Source organism: Tauraco erythrolophus, chromosome 10 (genome assembly GCF_009769465.1).
Source record: "Tauraco erythrolophus isolate bTauEry1 chromosome 10, bTauEry1.pri, whole genome shotgun sequence".
NCBI lineage: Eukaryota > Metazoa > Chordata > Aves > Musophagiformes > Musophagidae > Tauraco > Tauraco erythrolophus.
Window position 1 is genome coordinate 6,035,530 of NC_141474.1, and position 14,233 is coordinate 6,049,762.

The 14,233-nt window shown below is 54.1% G+C and overlaps 1 protein-coding gene across 1 annotated transcript in view; it reads left to right on the forward strand.

The window, feature by feature from the left end:
* Positions 1-4,680: 4,680 nt before the first annotated feature.
* Positions 4,681-14,233, forward strand: part of CACNA1E (calcium voltage-gated channel subunit alpha1 E) — a 107,672-nt gene continuing 98,119 nt past the window's right edge. Inside the window, 1 exon segment of the mRNA XM_086617853.1 lies at positions 4,681-4,967. Within this exon segment, the coding sequence (XP_086473979.1) occupies positions 4,681-4,967 (287 nt within the window).

Sequence of the window (14,233 nt, forward strand, 5' to 3'; positions counted from 1 at the left end):
GCTGTAGTGCTCTGCTCAGCTGCGCTGTGGGAGCTCTCCCGCTCTCCTTGAGCAGGGACTAGCAATTAGCAGCTCGAGGTAAGCACGGCTCAGCGGAGAGAGGCAGGTGGCATTTGAGTGTCCTGAAAACCGAGTGGCCTCCATGGCCCAGGAGAGGCAGGTCAGCGAGCCGGAGGGAAGGGGTGGCAGGGGATGGATTTGGAGCATCTCTGTGCCCCATGGAAGGATGGAGTGAGGCTGAGATGTCCGAGCACATGAGTTGCCAGGGGGATTGGCCAAGCTCAGGGAAGAGACATTCCCTGTGGGCTGGAGAAGTGGAGAAACCCTGGCTGACTTGGAGGCAGCATCCTAGATGCTCTCCTCTATCCATCTAGTTACCCATCTGTTTCCCACAGGGCTTGCACTTGTGAGGAGGCAGGATGGTTTATACCACTGGCTGGCTTGGAGGCAACATTCTAGATGTTCTCCTATATCAGTTTATCTTTTTCCCCTGCAGAGCTTTGCTCTTGTCCCCGTTGTGCTCCCTCCTTGCTTGATCAGGATTGAGGAGGGACATTCTCTCGCAAGGGGACGCAGCATCATCAGAGCAACTTCTTTCTTCTGATGCTGCTGTCGAAATCATCCCCCAAATCCCCAGGGCAGGTGACTGGACCATAGTCAGAGAATTCTGGCAGCTTTGCCACTTGTTGCATACAAGACAGCCAGGATTTGTCCATCCCATGCTTTTCTGCTTTAACTTGAGGCTTTCGCTGAAAGTTATTCAGATAATGGAAGCAAAGAGCTCACCCAGTGCCTTAAGTGCTGGTTATTATGGTATTACCTTGTTACGTGGCTAAAGACTTGCTTGCTGCCGTCCTTTCACAAACATGGACATGGAGAAAACCCTAAAGGAATTTCCTCTTTGTAAGTCAGCGCTGCTGCTGGAACCTGCTCCTCGCTGCAGCTCTGCATTAGTTAATCAGCCACTAAAAGGGGGGAAAAAAAAAACGAAGGCTGATGTGAGAGCCCAGGGTCCCACCCTGCCTGCCTGCAGAGCCTGTGCTTCTCGGCTGTGACATGTGGTTTGGGTTGGGATAATGGGAGCATGTGGCCGTCTCTGGAGGATGCTGCGGAGGACCCATCGCTTGTATAGGAGCATGAAATATTGAAGGTGTTCTCAGCTCTGTTCTGGTGCAGAGGTCTTGGGAAGGCTGTTCTTGGTGGTTTGTGGGGCAGGATGAAGCCCTGGGTTGTATCCCGTTTAGGCACGTGTCGGTTTAGAGGCCGATGGGTGAGGACAGCTCTCTGCGCTGTCCCCGTTTGGCTGTGGTGATCCCAGCGCCAGAGGGGACGGATGGATGCCGGGCGCGATCTCTCTAATGAGGTCTCCATTAGACAGGGGATGCTCCGGCTGTGCATGATCACACCGGGGTGGTCCATGTTCTCACCCGTCCCTGGGTTGTGCTGGAGCATCGTGCTGCTCCCAGTCACTGTGCAGGCAAAAGTGTGAGCACCCGTGATTTCCCAGCCCAATATCCGCCCTCTCATTCAGTTTGGCTGCTCCCAGCGCCATGTGGCCATAGTTTTATCTCGATGACTTCCCCGCTTCAGGAGCAAACAGTAAATTTCCTGACTCTTACTGCTTTTAGACCGAAACTCAGGAGATAAGAGCCTCTAGAAATGTCATTTTCTGGTATGGAAAGTCTGCTATGTGTCACAACAGTACACTTTGTGGCTTTTTCATGGCTCTCCGGTATCAAACGCAGCTGAATGCGCCGTTGCTGTGCAGTGAAGTCCTTGGCTCTGCGGCTGCGGGGGCTGCCTGGAGCCACACGTGGGTCTGTGCCACGCTGTTGCCACATCCTGGCTCTGCAACCGGGGATACGGACAGCGAGCGTCAGCCAGAGTCACCTCTGGGAAACCACGTGCGGTACCACGGTGGGGTTGGGTGGGTGAATACGCTGTTTTCTTTTGCCCTTTTTTAGTTATTTATTATTAACTAAATTAATTAACAGAGCTGCAAAGCCACCTTCTGCCCAGCTGCTCACAGGGAGCTGTGTGGCAAACCTGGGTTTATTCCCACAGAAAGGCTGGTTTGCAGCTGGGGGGGTTCGGAGACACCGATACGCACCTGAGTTGTATGTATTAAGCGAACCCAGTGTGGAGGTAGGACCAGTTGCCTGGTCCCAGCTCTGGCCATGGCCTGTTCCAGGCGGATACCCAGCTGTGCGTTTCCATAGATGGGATCAGAAGACAACTCCGTGTTTTCCAGACCAGCCAGGTGTTGGCTGGCTGTATGTTTCCCTTTTGCTGGAGGCAGTACTGGTGTTTAAACAGCAGAAGTCAAATTACTTGAACAAATGCGGCGTTTTCCTCCACTAATTCAGATTTTGTGTAGAAATTAAAGTTTTTGGTGTAAGGGGGGGACACACCAAAGACGTGTAGAAGACGGGCAGATGCCCTGATGTCAGACACTTTGTATGCAGCGCGTGGCAACCCGTGAGCGCCTTTGTAAGCATGTAGCTTATCAGCTTCCCTCAACAACATTTTTTGGCGTCCTCCCTTCTCTACTTGTTGCTTCTCCAGAGGAAACAGGGCTTGTTCCGCTGGCAGCGTGAGCCCTGTTTGCTTAGGCAGTGGCAGAGCTAATTATTCCTATCTATCTCAGACTTTCGCCGTGTGTCATTTGAGGGCTCTGCTTGAGCTTATTTTCACTTGTCTCCGAGTCTGGGAATCACTGGTGTCTCTGGAGCAAGCCTGGTGGGAGATACGTTGGTAGGCCACCAGGAGAGCCGGTGTCCGCGTTGATGCTGGACCTGCCCTTGGGACGTGTCCTCGTTTGCTCTTAGCGGTCCCTGCACCGCGGCTGAAACCTGGAGTTGATCATGCTTGGTATGGAATAAAGCCTCCTGTCCTCCCTGGGGAAACACCAAGGGAAGGAACTGGGCTGCAGAATGGTCTTTAAAACAAACAAAGAAAAAAAGGCAAAAATCACAAAAAATAAAAATGCAAAACCAAAAAAAAGGTCCCAAACACCAGAGAAAAACTTGACGTGGCTGGATGAGGAGTTTGACTTCAGCAGTGGAGGGTTGCAAATGAGCAAAGCAATGTGAGAAGGAAAGGCATAGGTTAGGAAAACGAGGAATTGTAAAGGTAGCCAGGACTGGATTGAAAAAGTAAGCAATTATTGCCCTTAAAACAAAAATAAGTGGTGTGGGTAAGCAAAGTAGCGAAGTGAAGAGTCTGTTTATAGCTTTCAGTGGGAGCAGCCAAACTCTTTTTACTGATGTGCTAATTAATTTGCTGAGGCTCTTAATGGCAGTTAACTTTCTCTTTCTGAAGAGCTTGCCAAGGGGTGAGTATCCCTTGGGCTGGGCAGGTTTAACTTCGGGGGCAACTTTAGGCGCTGGGTATTTGCAGTGCGGCACCCGAAGGAGATGGGATGCTTCCCCGGCTGGGCTGAGCATCCTTCCCCTGCGGCACGGGGATGTCAGGCTTGTTTTGGCTAACGTGGGGTCCCATGCTGTTTCATCCCCTCAGTTACTCTTGATTTTTTTTTTTCCTATATTTAATTCCTTTTGCTCCTGGTGTGGTGGTTTCCCAGCCTTTCTCGGGGTAGTATGACCACGACCTATTCTTGGACAGGAGCATGTCCTGTCTGTAGAGCATCATCTATTTTGCTTAGCCAAGGAGATGTTGCTCGACACGGTGTTTGTAGCAGCATTCGTAGAATCATGGAATGGTTTGAGTTGGAAGTGACCTTAAAGATTGTCTAGTTCCAACCCCCCTGCCATGGGCAGGGACACCTTCCACTACACCAGGTTGCTCAAAGCCTCATCCAGCCTGGCCTTGAACACCTCCAGGGATGGGACAGCCACAACTTCTCTGGGCAATCTGGTCCAGTGCCTCACCACCCTCATAGAGGAGAACCATCATTCCTGCGCCTTTTGCTCCGATGCATAGCTCCCAAGTCAAAGCTGCGCTGATATTTCCACATCCAGCCTCCTGAGCTGCTGCATGCCTCTGCCTTTATTCCTTCCCAACCCCCTGCAAAATTAAAAAAAAAAAAACCAAAACAATAGAGCAAAAAAAATCAATAGAGCAAAAAAAGCCAACAAAAAGGAGCAAAAGCAATGCAGGGGTGGTTTGATCCAGGTCTCCTGAGTTTCCTCTTTTCCCCATCCGTGAAATGGTGGTGGAGCTCATCACATTGTGTTCCAGCTGCAGAGAACTGTGCTGCTTGGGTGACCCCAGGGAGGGCGTGGGGTCGCGGAGCTGGGGGTTCCAGAGGTGCAGGAGGGCCCAGGCTGGGAGGGAGGAGGAAAGCAGTAAGGCAGGAGGTGCTGCCACTTTTCCTAGCCCCGTGTTCCAGTGCTGTGAGCCCTGTGCCTGGCTTGAGAGGTCCAGCTCGGTACACCCAGGAGAAATGGGACTTGCAGTTGGCGTGGGTGGAAGGGAGGGCACTGGGGGGGGGGGGGAGGGGGCGGGGGCGGGCAAACAGAGCAAACCCCTGAGCCTCCGCTCTCTGTCTTGTGCCCCTCCAGAGTGATGAGCGACAACAGCCCCAAAGATGCTGGGATTCGGCGCGTGCTCCGTCAGCGCCCCGGCACCGGGCAGGGGGCCGAGCTGGACACTGCCTCCCCCCGTTATGTCCTGGCCCTACCCGAGGAGGAGACGTGGCGTAAGCACCGGCTTGGCTTGATGCAAACCACTCAGTCCTGCAACCTGCTGGAGCCCGAGAGCTTGGCCGAGGCCCTGGTCTCCCGTGCCGCCAGCTTTGATGCCCTCTACGAGCCCCGGTCCCGGGATGCCGACGCCGGCACGGAAACCGGCAGCGCCTTTGACCTGGGACTCGGACAGTATGTCCCGGTGAGCCCGGACGTTATCAAGCGCCGGCGGGGAGGGTTGATCGAGCAGAGGGACATCATCAAGGCGCACGAGGCGCATAAGATGCAGAGCACGCCACAGGCGCGGAGGAAGGAGTGGGAGTAAGTACCGGCGAGCCCCCGGCCCAGGTGGGCAGCTGGGGGGAGCGGGGAGCATTCCCTGTTCTCTGTGGGGGGGTGCTGGGGGGTGTCATGCCAGCATCACCCTCGTGGAGCAGCAAAAGCCAACTGTGCTCCATCTCCTGGCGCTCCTGAGCTGGGCTGCCTTTCCTCATCGCCTTTGCTTCCCAGGGGGATTTTTGAAGGCAGGGAGCAACTTGAAATAGAAGGAATGAGATATTTGGGGGTTTATTTTTTCTTTCCTCTGCCCTGTCAAACCTCTTCTGTGACCTTTCCTCTCCCTGTGCTCCAAAATCTAATGGGATGCATGGTCCTGCTTCCAGCAGCTGGGACCTCATGTCCCTACTGGCACCCATCCTGCTCTGCCCTGGGGCTTGGTTCATCCTGCAGGGCTTGGGCTGTTCTGACCCGTTGGGACCGCGGTGTTTTTTTCTGATGGGATGAGTTTGTGGAGTACGTGCGAGAGACAGAGAGGATGACCGGTGTGCCATGTGCGCGGGAGGCAAACGTTTCAGCTGGAACAGTCAGAGGTGATTCTCTTGGCTCCGAGCTGGAGGGCAGCATCTGATGGGGATGGTCGAAAGGAGGGGGTTAGTGGGACGGAGAGCCTGGTGAAAGGGCGCTCAGATGTTCTCTGTCTCCAAGGACTGGCTGGGATGGAGGTTCCCTTGGGTGCAGCGGGGCTTTTGAATGTGTTTGGGGTTGCCGTCTTCCACTTTTACTGCGGCTTGAGCCCTGCTGCAAGGGGATTTGTATTTAATCCAAAGAAGTGGCCAAGACCCCCCTGAATCAGAGCACGCTGGAGACCTTAACGAACCTGGGACAACTGAAGCGCTTGGCAGAGCTAGAACCTACTTATTTTACTTATTCTTTTCCTTTAATTAATTTCTCCCCGTAGCTTGCCCCGGTGCCGCAAAAGAAACCCAGCTCCAGCTCCTGTACCGTTCTCCCTCGCCCAGCGTTTGCCGCACAAACCGCATTTACATTATAAGGTTTCCCCCCCTTGTGTCTACTCAGCAAAATTGCCCGGAATAAGCTGCTGCAGAACATCCTGCTCTGAGATCTCCAGTCTGGAGCAGCAACCTGCCTCGGGCAATTTATTTGGGGGGATAATCAATGTATAATAAAACACTGGGGCAGCGAAGGAGGTGGGAGCTCCTCTGTTAGTCATGGCACGTTGTTTCAGTGTGATCCAGGTCAGCGCTCCCGTTGTCTGAAGCGGGTGGGATTTCTTTGAGATGCTTTGCAGGATAAAATTGCTTATGATAACGCTGAGGTTGCTTCTGCCTTATTCATTTTTTGGAGGGCAGCCACCAGCGAGGCGGGCTTTCCCTGGCCCTTTCGGCTCCGTGCTTGTTTCTTTGCACCCAGGGAACCTCCTGGCTGGGGACTTGGAAGCTCTGTGCAGGGAAAATAAATTGACATATGGGCTCGGCAAGGGCCTGGTGCCTCGTTATCTTTTGCGACCCACCGGGGATGCCGGATGAATAAATCATGGCTGGGCAGGAAGCAGAGGGATGGCCTCGTTAATTGTCGGCTGGCGGAGCGAGTTCCTCCAACGGCTGCTTGCTAATTAACTGCCTGGATGACTACAGCTCTATTTTGTGGCAGGGAGATGAAACCGGAGCCCTTCCCGCTCGTACCATGCGGGATGAGCCCCTTTTGCCATCGCCAGCTTCTCCATCTAGCAGCAGCTCAAACACAAAGGCTGATATTTCTGTCTTTAATGTGATGGGAATATGCAGGTGGCCACCATCCCATCCTCTCACTGTTTAACTGGGTGTTTCCCCAGGCTGGTGGTGTCCAATCTTTGTGTTTCCCGGCTCTCGGATGCTTAGTTTTGGCATTTCAGCCCCTGCCTTACAATGGTGTTGTGGGTGTGGGAAGTCACATGTAAGGCAGGCGTCCCTGAGATTTGGGATGTGATCCTTGTCAGCAGGGTCAGATGGGGCTCTGACCTTGAAGATGCCCAAGTCCATGGCTCACAGGAGGTGGAGACTCTGGCGCTTTGCAGAAGCCCCCAGTGCTGGGGGACGCTGAGCCTTGGCATGGATGACAGTCTGTGTGTCCCACTGAGGACTGGGGACCCCCACTGCTCGTCCTGGCCAAGTCCCTTCCTGGGGAGCTGGTCATCTCAGCACAGCAGGCTAAGACCCAGGAGGCTGGATCTATGCCTCTGCCCAAGTTAGGTGCCCTGATACCCCTTCATCCTGTAAAAAAACATATGGCAGAGGCTCCTGCTTTAACATTAGAGACATAAACTGGTGATGTTTCCCCAAAAGCTTTGCCTAAGTCCAGGCTGGTGTGTGGAGCTGGTAACCCCAGTGCCATGGGACTAGACAGATAGTGTGTGGAGGAGAAAAAGCAAATTAATTTCCTTATCTATAATTTTTTTAGTAATAATGTGATTTCCCTGTGATGTAATTTTCAGAAGGGCCCATCTCTCACGGGTTTAATCGCCTTGGAGGCTTCTGCCTGGGAGCTCTGGTGCTGACTCTCCTGGTGAGCACTGTTGGAGTGCAGAGCTCATCTGTCGGTAGGGGTAGTATCTTCCTGTGGCCCCAGCATGGTGATGGGCATTGGATGGAACATGAGAAGCCTGGAAAATGGCTTTTCTGCTTGGCTTTGAGCTGTGGCAGACTCTGGCGGATGGCTGGCTTGCCTGCAGGGTCAGAGCAGGTCCAGAATAATTGATACATATTTTTTTCTGCCTTGTTGCCAAAACCCACTTAAGCCAGGGCAGTTCAGAGAGGTCTGAGCCTCCTTCGTAAGGTTTCCGGGGAGTTTTTGGTTAAACACTGTCCTGGGAGTGCCGTCTATCTTGCACAAATGAGCTCCAACACGCGTTTCTGATGCAGCACTGCTGAGCACCTGCCACCTCGGTCAGGGCTGTGGGAGCGACCCAGTAGCTGCTGGAGATCCCTCTTGTGCTGGGTTGCCACGAGGGAAGAAGACAAGCGAAAGCTTTTTCTTCTTCACCAGTGTTCATGTCGACAGGTATGATCCACAGTGAGATTCCTGTGGTCCACGGAGCGACCGGGCAGGAGAGCTTTCTGCTGCCAGTGCAGCTCCGTATGTGCAGCCTAGGGCACAGGGATTGGATCTGCAGGGAAGGGACGAGCCCCAGGATGGCTCTGAGTTGCCATCACTGATGTTGGTAGTTCTGCAGCACGGTTTTGGGAGAGGCGTTGGGTGCAGCGGGTGTTGGTGCTGTGCTGGAAGCAGCAGCCCGGCTCTGCGCAGCAGCTCCTGCCCACCCAAGTGGGCTCCGTGGGGGGCTGTGTGGGGCTGGAGGAGGGTACCGGCTCTTGGCTGTAGCAGCAATGTTGGGAGAGACCTGCAAAGCAGCTGTTCTTGCACCCTGTGGGTGCTGCTGGGGATGGGAGGAGGTGCCCCAGCATCCCCTCCTTGGTCTCAGCTCTGGCATCAGTGTCCAGTGCCCATCACCCCTCCTCATGCCTCTCTGACCCTGCCCTGGGGGGTAGATGACTTTTCTCCTCCAGCACCTCTCCAGCCTTGGTTGCTATCAGAGACATCTTGGCCATGTCCTTCTCCACCGCGGGCTCCTGCATGCCCGGGAGCGTGGGGCAGCTGGCACGAAAAGGTCAGGGCAGTGCAGGCAGGAGCTGCGGAGGCTCTGCGGGTGAAAGCCCCAGGATGTTGGTGACAGGCAAAGTTGGGCCACTGTACCTTGGAGCGTCCTTTGTGGAGGTATGCGTGTGTCTCCTGTGCAAGTCCACTGCAACCCAGGGCAAAGCAATTAACCTCTCTGAGATCCTAACGAGCGTCTCTCCATTAAGATGACTCTTCTTGCTTCTCTTTTGCTCTGCAAGAGGTGGTGGAAAGGGCTGTGGATGTGCTAAACCCGCAGGCAATGAAATATAGCCTTTATTATGGTAACCTGGGCTGGAGCAGCAGAGGAGCATCTCCCCCAGTTATCCACCCTGGACGTCCCTGTGCTCTCCTCCCTTCCCTTTAATGCAGATGGAGGTTTTGGTCCATGGGAGGAGATTGTTTTCTGACCTGGGATGTACTCGCGTTCTGCTGAATATCACAGAATCAGGGAATGGTTTGGGCTGGAAGAGACCTTCAAGATCTTCTAGTTCCAACCCCTCTGCCCACCTTCCACTACACCAGGTTGCTCAAAGCCTCATCCAACCTGGCCTTGAACACTTCCAGGGATGGGGCAGCCACAACTTCTCTGGGCAACCTGTGCCAGTGGCTCTCCACCCTCTGAGTGAAGAGTTTCTTCCTTAGATCTAATCGAAATCTACCCTGTCCTGGTGACAGCATGGAAATAGCAGCATCTTTCCCTGAACTGCCTCAAAGTCGGGATTTCTGACCCACCCTGGAGGAAGCAGAACTTCCTTTTGGAGTTACTTTGGGTGACTTTGAAAAAAGGTGGGCAATTACGGTCGGTCCCAGCCTTCCTGCATGGCTGAGGCTGCTCTTCCAGGGAGCTGGGCTCCTTCGGAGCTGGTTGCAGAAGGTGGGGAATGGCACATCACGTTCCTGCTTCCCTCGCTGGAGTCTCAGCTGCAGCTGCGGGTGTTGGAAAGCTTCCTTAGCACATCTTGGGGCTGCGTTGCAGCCGTGCACTGTCCTGGGGCTGGTTGTGCTTCCCAGGAACTTGCCTTTGAGGAAAGCATCCATCCCCCTTGGCCTGGGGCTGGCCAGGGCTCAGAAGCCAAGAATTACTGGGGGGTGGTGTGGTGGGAAGGGACCTCTGAAGGTCACTTGGTCCATTGCCCTGCTCAAGCAGGGTCACCTAGGCTGCCTAGGACCATGTCCAGGCAGGTTTTGAGTATCTCCAAGGATGGAGACTCCACAACCTCTCTGGGCAGCCTGTCTGGAATACTCAGTCCCTCTCACAGTCAAAAAGTTTATTCCTGTGTACAAATTGAGTAAGTCCATGCCTCTCCTGTCCTGGGGAGCCCAGCACTGGGCACAGCACGGTCTCACCAGGGCTGAAGGGTTATCTCCTTGACCTGCTGGCAACGCTTTGCCGAATTCAGCCCAGATTTACTGCAAGAGCACGCTGCTGAATCGTGGTCAATTTGGTATCCACCAGGTCCCTTGGGGCTTTCCCTGCCGAGGTGTGTCCCAGCCAGCGGGTACCGGGCTGTTCCTCCCCAAGGGCAAGACTTGGCACTTCCTTCAACTGAATTTCACGCCATTCCTCTGCCTGTTTCTCCAGGCTGTCGAAGTCCCTCTGGATGGCAGCACAACCCTCCGCTTCATCTGTGTTGGTTTTATATCATCTCCCCGCTCTGAGCTCTGTGAGCACGATTCGGTGCAGCACGCATGCAGTGAAACTTCTGCTATCCGATACCCTCGTCCTCTCCCTCCCCTGGAATAATCTGACCTCCTCCCCTCTCCCAGGCAATCCCAACCTGTTCCTGTGTGATTTTAGTGGGGGGCTGTCTGCTGGTCTGGAGATGTTTGTTCTAGCCTCTAGAGTGTATGCAGTTCACATTATTTTCCATTTACAGTTTCTAAGACATAGTACACCTTCCCCCTCCATGGTGGTATGGGGTTGACGGTTGGGCTTGGTCTTAGAGATCCTTTCCAACCTCAATGATTCTATGATTCTGTGATTTAAACGGAAAGAGGGGAGATTTAGATTAGATCTAAGGAAGAAATTCTTCACTCTGAGGGTGGTGAGGCACTGGACCAGGTTGCCCAGAGAAGTTGTGGCTGCCTCATCTCTGGAGGTGTTCAAGGCCAGGCTGGATGAGGCTTTGAGCAACCTGGTGTGTGGAGGGTTTCCCTGCCCATGGCAGGGGGATTGGAACTAGATGGTCTTGAAGATCCCTTCCAACCCAAACCATTCTATGATTCTGTGCACACCAGCATGGCTCTCACTCTTTCACCAGCAGAAACACGCTGGCACTCACCCTCAGCCACGGGGGACCGCGGTGCGAAAGGAGATCAGCGTGGCACTGTCCTTCCCAAAACACACCTGAAGGATCCGGTGGCATGGCTCACCTCCCAAGGGTGATGCTAACCAGCTACATGAGGGTTGCTTGATGGGAAGCAGCTTTCCTAGAGCTTGGAGCACACCACCATGGTGGATGCCGCCATAACGAAACACGCGTTGTCTTTGTGAGCTCTGATAAAAACTGCAAGTCCCTTTTTTTGTCATCAGAGGAGCTTCACAGGGGTCTTTTTTTTCCCCACTGCAACTCAGAGACAGTAAAACGGTAGCTGATGTGCTGTAACTGCCCTCGGTGTGTTTACTTGGGTGGAAATAAGCCTAAATATTCTTCAATGGACTTTTTCCCGTTGAGGAATCGCGCTCAGCCGTGCTTTCCTGAGGATGGGCGAGGGCGTTTGCCTTCGCAGAGGCTGTCGAGCTGCTGACTGCCTGTCGCTGCGGTGAGGAAGAGGGGACACACACACACACACACACACGTTTTTTTCACACCTCCCAGCACCGAGTAGCTTTCGGAGAGAGGTTTTGCTCTTTGGCCTTTTCTCTTTCGCAGGTTTGGAAGATGGAAGCAGCGTCTCCTTCCTGGCCACGCGCCAGGGACGGGGCTTCTCTGGCTGTCTCGAGCATCAGCTGCTCAGCGTAAGTTCAGACTTGCCGGAAAAAATTTTTCAACAGCTCCATCTTCTCCTGGCTCTTGTCCTGACAATGTAATTTCCTTGAAGTCGCACTGTTTGCTTTGCTAGCAGGTTGCTTCTTGAGATAGCTGAGCCTGCAAGGTTGGCTTCAGGAGGTTGGGGATGGAGATGGTGGGTTTTCTGGTCCAGCCTTTTTTTGATTGCCAGGGATATTTGCAGCCCAAAGGCTTTTCTGTCATCCCTGTACCGTGGTTGCTGCGTTTGTCTGACTTGAGCTTTGGAGGGCAGGCAGAGGATCAGAGAAAGCACAGGACGGTCCTCAGACATGGACCTGCATTTTGTGGGGGCGAAGAGATCATCTGAGGACGAGAAAACCTTCCACTGGCTTTGGCAGGAGCTAACGCTGCTGCACCAGAGGGATCACAAGGATGCGGGTGAAGAAAGTGAGATATTTCTTTTGCTTTGGGTAGTGCAGAGGTTGAAGAAATGCTTTCAAATGTCCCTCTCCAACCTGTTGTCAGGCTAGAAATAAGCCTTCTCCTGTTGACTGTCCATGGCTGGCCCTGGGGATGTATTTTTTTGAGCTCAATCTCCTTGTTCTCACGCATGTGTGAAGCTTGACAGCTCGGTGTTTGGCTGTGGCAGGATCTGCCCCTTGAGCCCTGGGCTTCCAGGGCCTTGGTGGCAAGAAGGGAAATATCTCCCCCAGGTCCGTGCTTGGTCCCTTCTGCCTCTCCTTGGTCTCCTCTTATCCATGCTGCCCAGCCCCCATTCTTTTGACAGGGTTGTTCTCAAATATCCCTATTTTTTTCCCTTTGCGTTCTCTTGAGTCAGCTTCTCTGGAAGCACAATGCCCCAAAACTGGACCCACTGGGGCCAGGGGAGAATGGGGAGGTCACATCTCACCTGCTGCTGTCTTGATTAGCGTGAGGCTGGGCTGCTTGGCTGAGGGCAGAGGTTGTACAGAGGGATTTGGGGGTTAGAAGTGGGGCTGGAAATTTGGTTTCATCGATGGAAAAGGAGGGGCAGGCAGATAGCTGTTCTCCGGGAAGGTGGGATTGCTGTGTGCTTGCCCGGAGCAGCCAGGATGCGGCTGCGAATGCTAATTAGAGCCTGACTCGCAAGGCTAAATAAAGCAGCATGGCACTCCGGGCGATTTATTAATGGGTGATGATTTCAGGCCTCTTTGGCTGAGCTGCGAAGCCCCCCAGCCTAAGGCAGAGAGAGTCATCCCAAGGAGCGCTGCAGTCCTCGGAAATGCTCGGCGTGGGGTGTTTCGGTGGGAAATAGGAGAGCAGGCAGTGGCAGGCTGGGGATGCTCCCCTCCTGTGCCCGTCGCTGTGGTCAGTGCCAGGGCAAAGCCGTGCTGCCCCTTGGCTGTGATGGTCCAGGGGGGATGGGATCTCGCCCACTGCTGCTGGAGCAGTCAGCAAACCCCTTGTCCTTGTTTGGTGGTGTATGCAGCTGTGATGGTGGTCCTTGGCTTTGGTTTGGGCTTTTTGGGGAGTATCAAGGGCTGTACAGCCCCAGGCACCGAGCTTCGTGGTGGCAGAGCAGGACCAAGCACTGAAACCAGCTCTGGTGGGTTTTGCAGGGCTGGATGCACAGGGCTGAAGCGCACGGGACTGGAGGTTTCTTGAATGTCCTTTAAACCTCTCCCAGCCTGCCAGGGTTTGGTTGCTGAATCCCCCTCTGATGCGAGACGCAGCATCCTGTGATTTCAGCGGCAGCTCTGACGTATGAGCCGCTCCAGCCCCGCAACGTGAGAGGGACGTCCAGCTTCAAGGCTCTGCATTTGGGCACTTTTGGTGGCTTCAAGGGGTGCATGAGGAGTTCAGCCTGGGGGGCTTGTGATCCCACGGCGCTGTGGGCAGTGGTGAGCCCCAGGGCTCAGGCCATCCAAGCAGGACCTGGTGCCGGGGCTGTGGCACTGGCATCTTGACACGCCTGGCCTGTGCCAAAAGTGCTTGAGGAGAGCACGAGGAGGAGATTATATGCGGTGCCTGATCCCTGGTCTGACATCCAGCCTGACTTGCGGAGACACCTTTAGCATGTGTCTGCTTTGCTCGCACAGATGGATGTCACAACAGATCAGCCACTGGGAAGCACCTGCACGCACTCAGCGAGGGTAGGAGAAAGAGGGATGGAGGCTCATGGGTTTTTCCTCCAGGCTCTGCCTGGAGCTCCCTGAAAAAGCCGTAGTTAATGCATGCAATGAGCTCTGACAGCTCACCGCTGGAGAAGGTGGGGGGTTGGTGAGCCCTGCTTGGGACGATGAGGGCTTGGGAACCTTGAGTGGGACCTGCTGGGAACTGCACGTGTGTTTGTGTGGTGTTTTGCTTCATGTTATTGTTGCGTTTCCTTAGCAGCCAAGGATTGGCAGGTGTCTTAAACAGAGTCAAAGATGCTCAGAGCTCGGTTATTTTAGGCAAACACTTGCAGAGAGGTTTGGAAAAGGGATGTCCGGGGTGGGAATGCAAGGTGTACTGTGTCTTGTGGTTTGGGAAAGGGGCTGAGGGGGGGAAGGCTGCATGAGAGCTGCTATGGCACATGGCACTGCTCCTTCTGCACCCCTGGCACCTGCCCTCCTGCCTGTGAGACCTTGTTGTGAGGGATGATATAGTGATCAAAATCCCTGTTCCAGAGGGCTGTTCCTTCATTCCAGGAAAGAGAGCTTT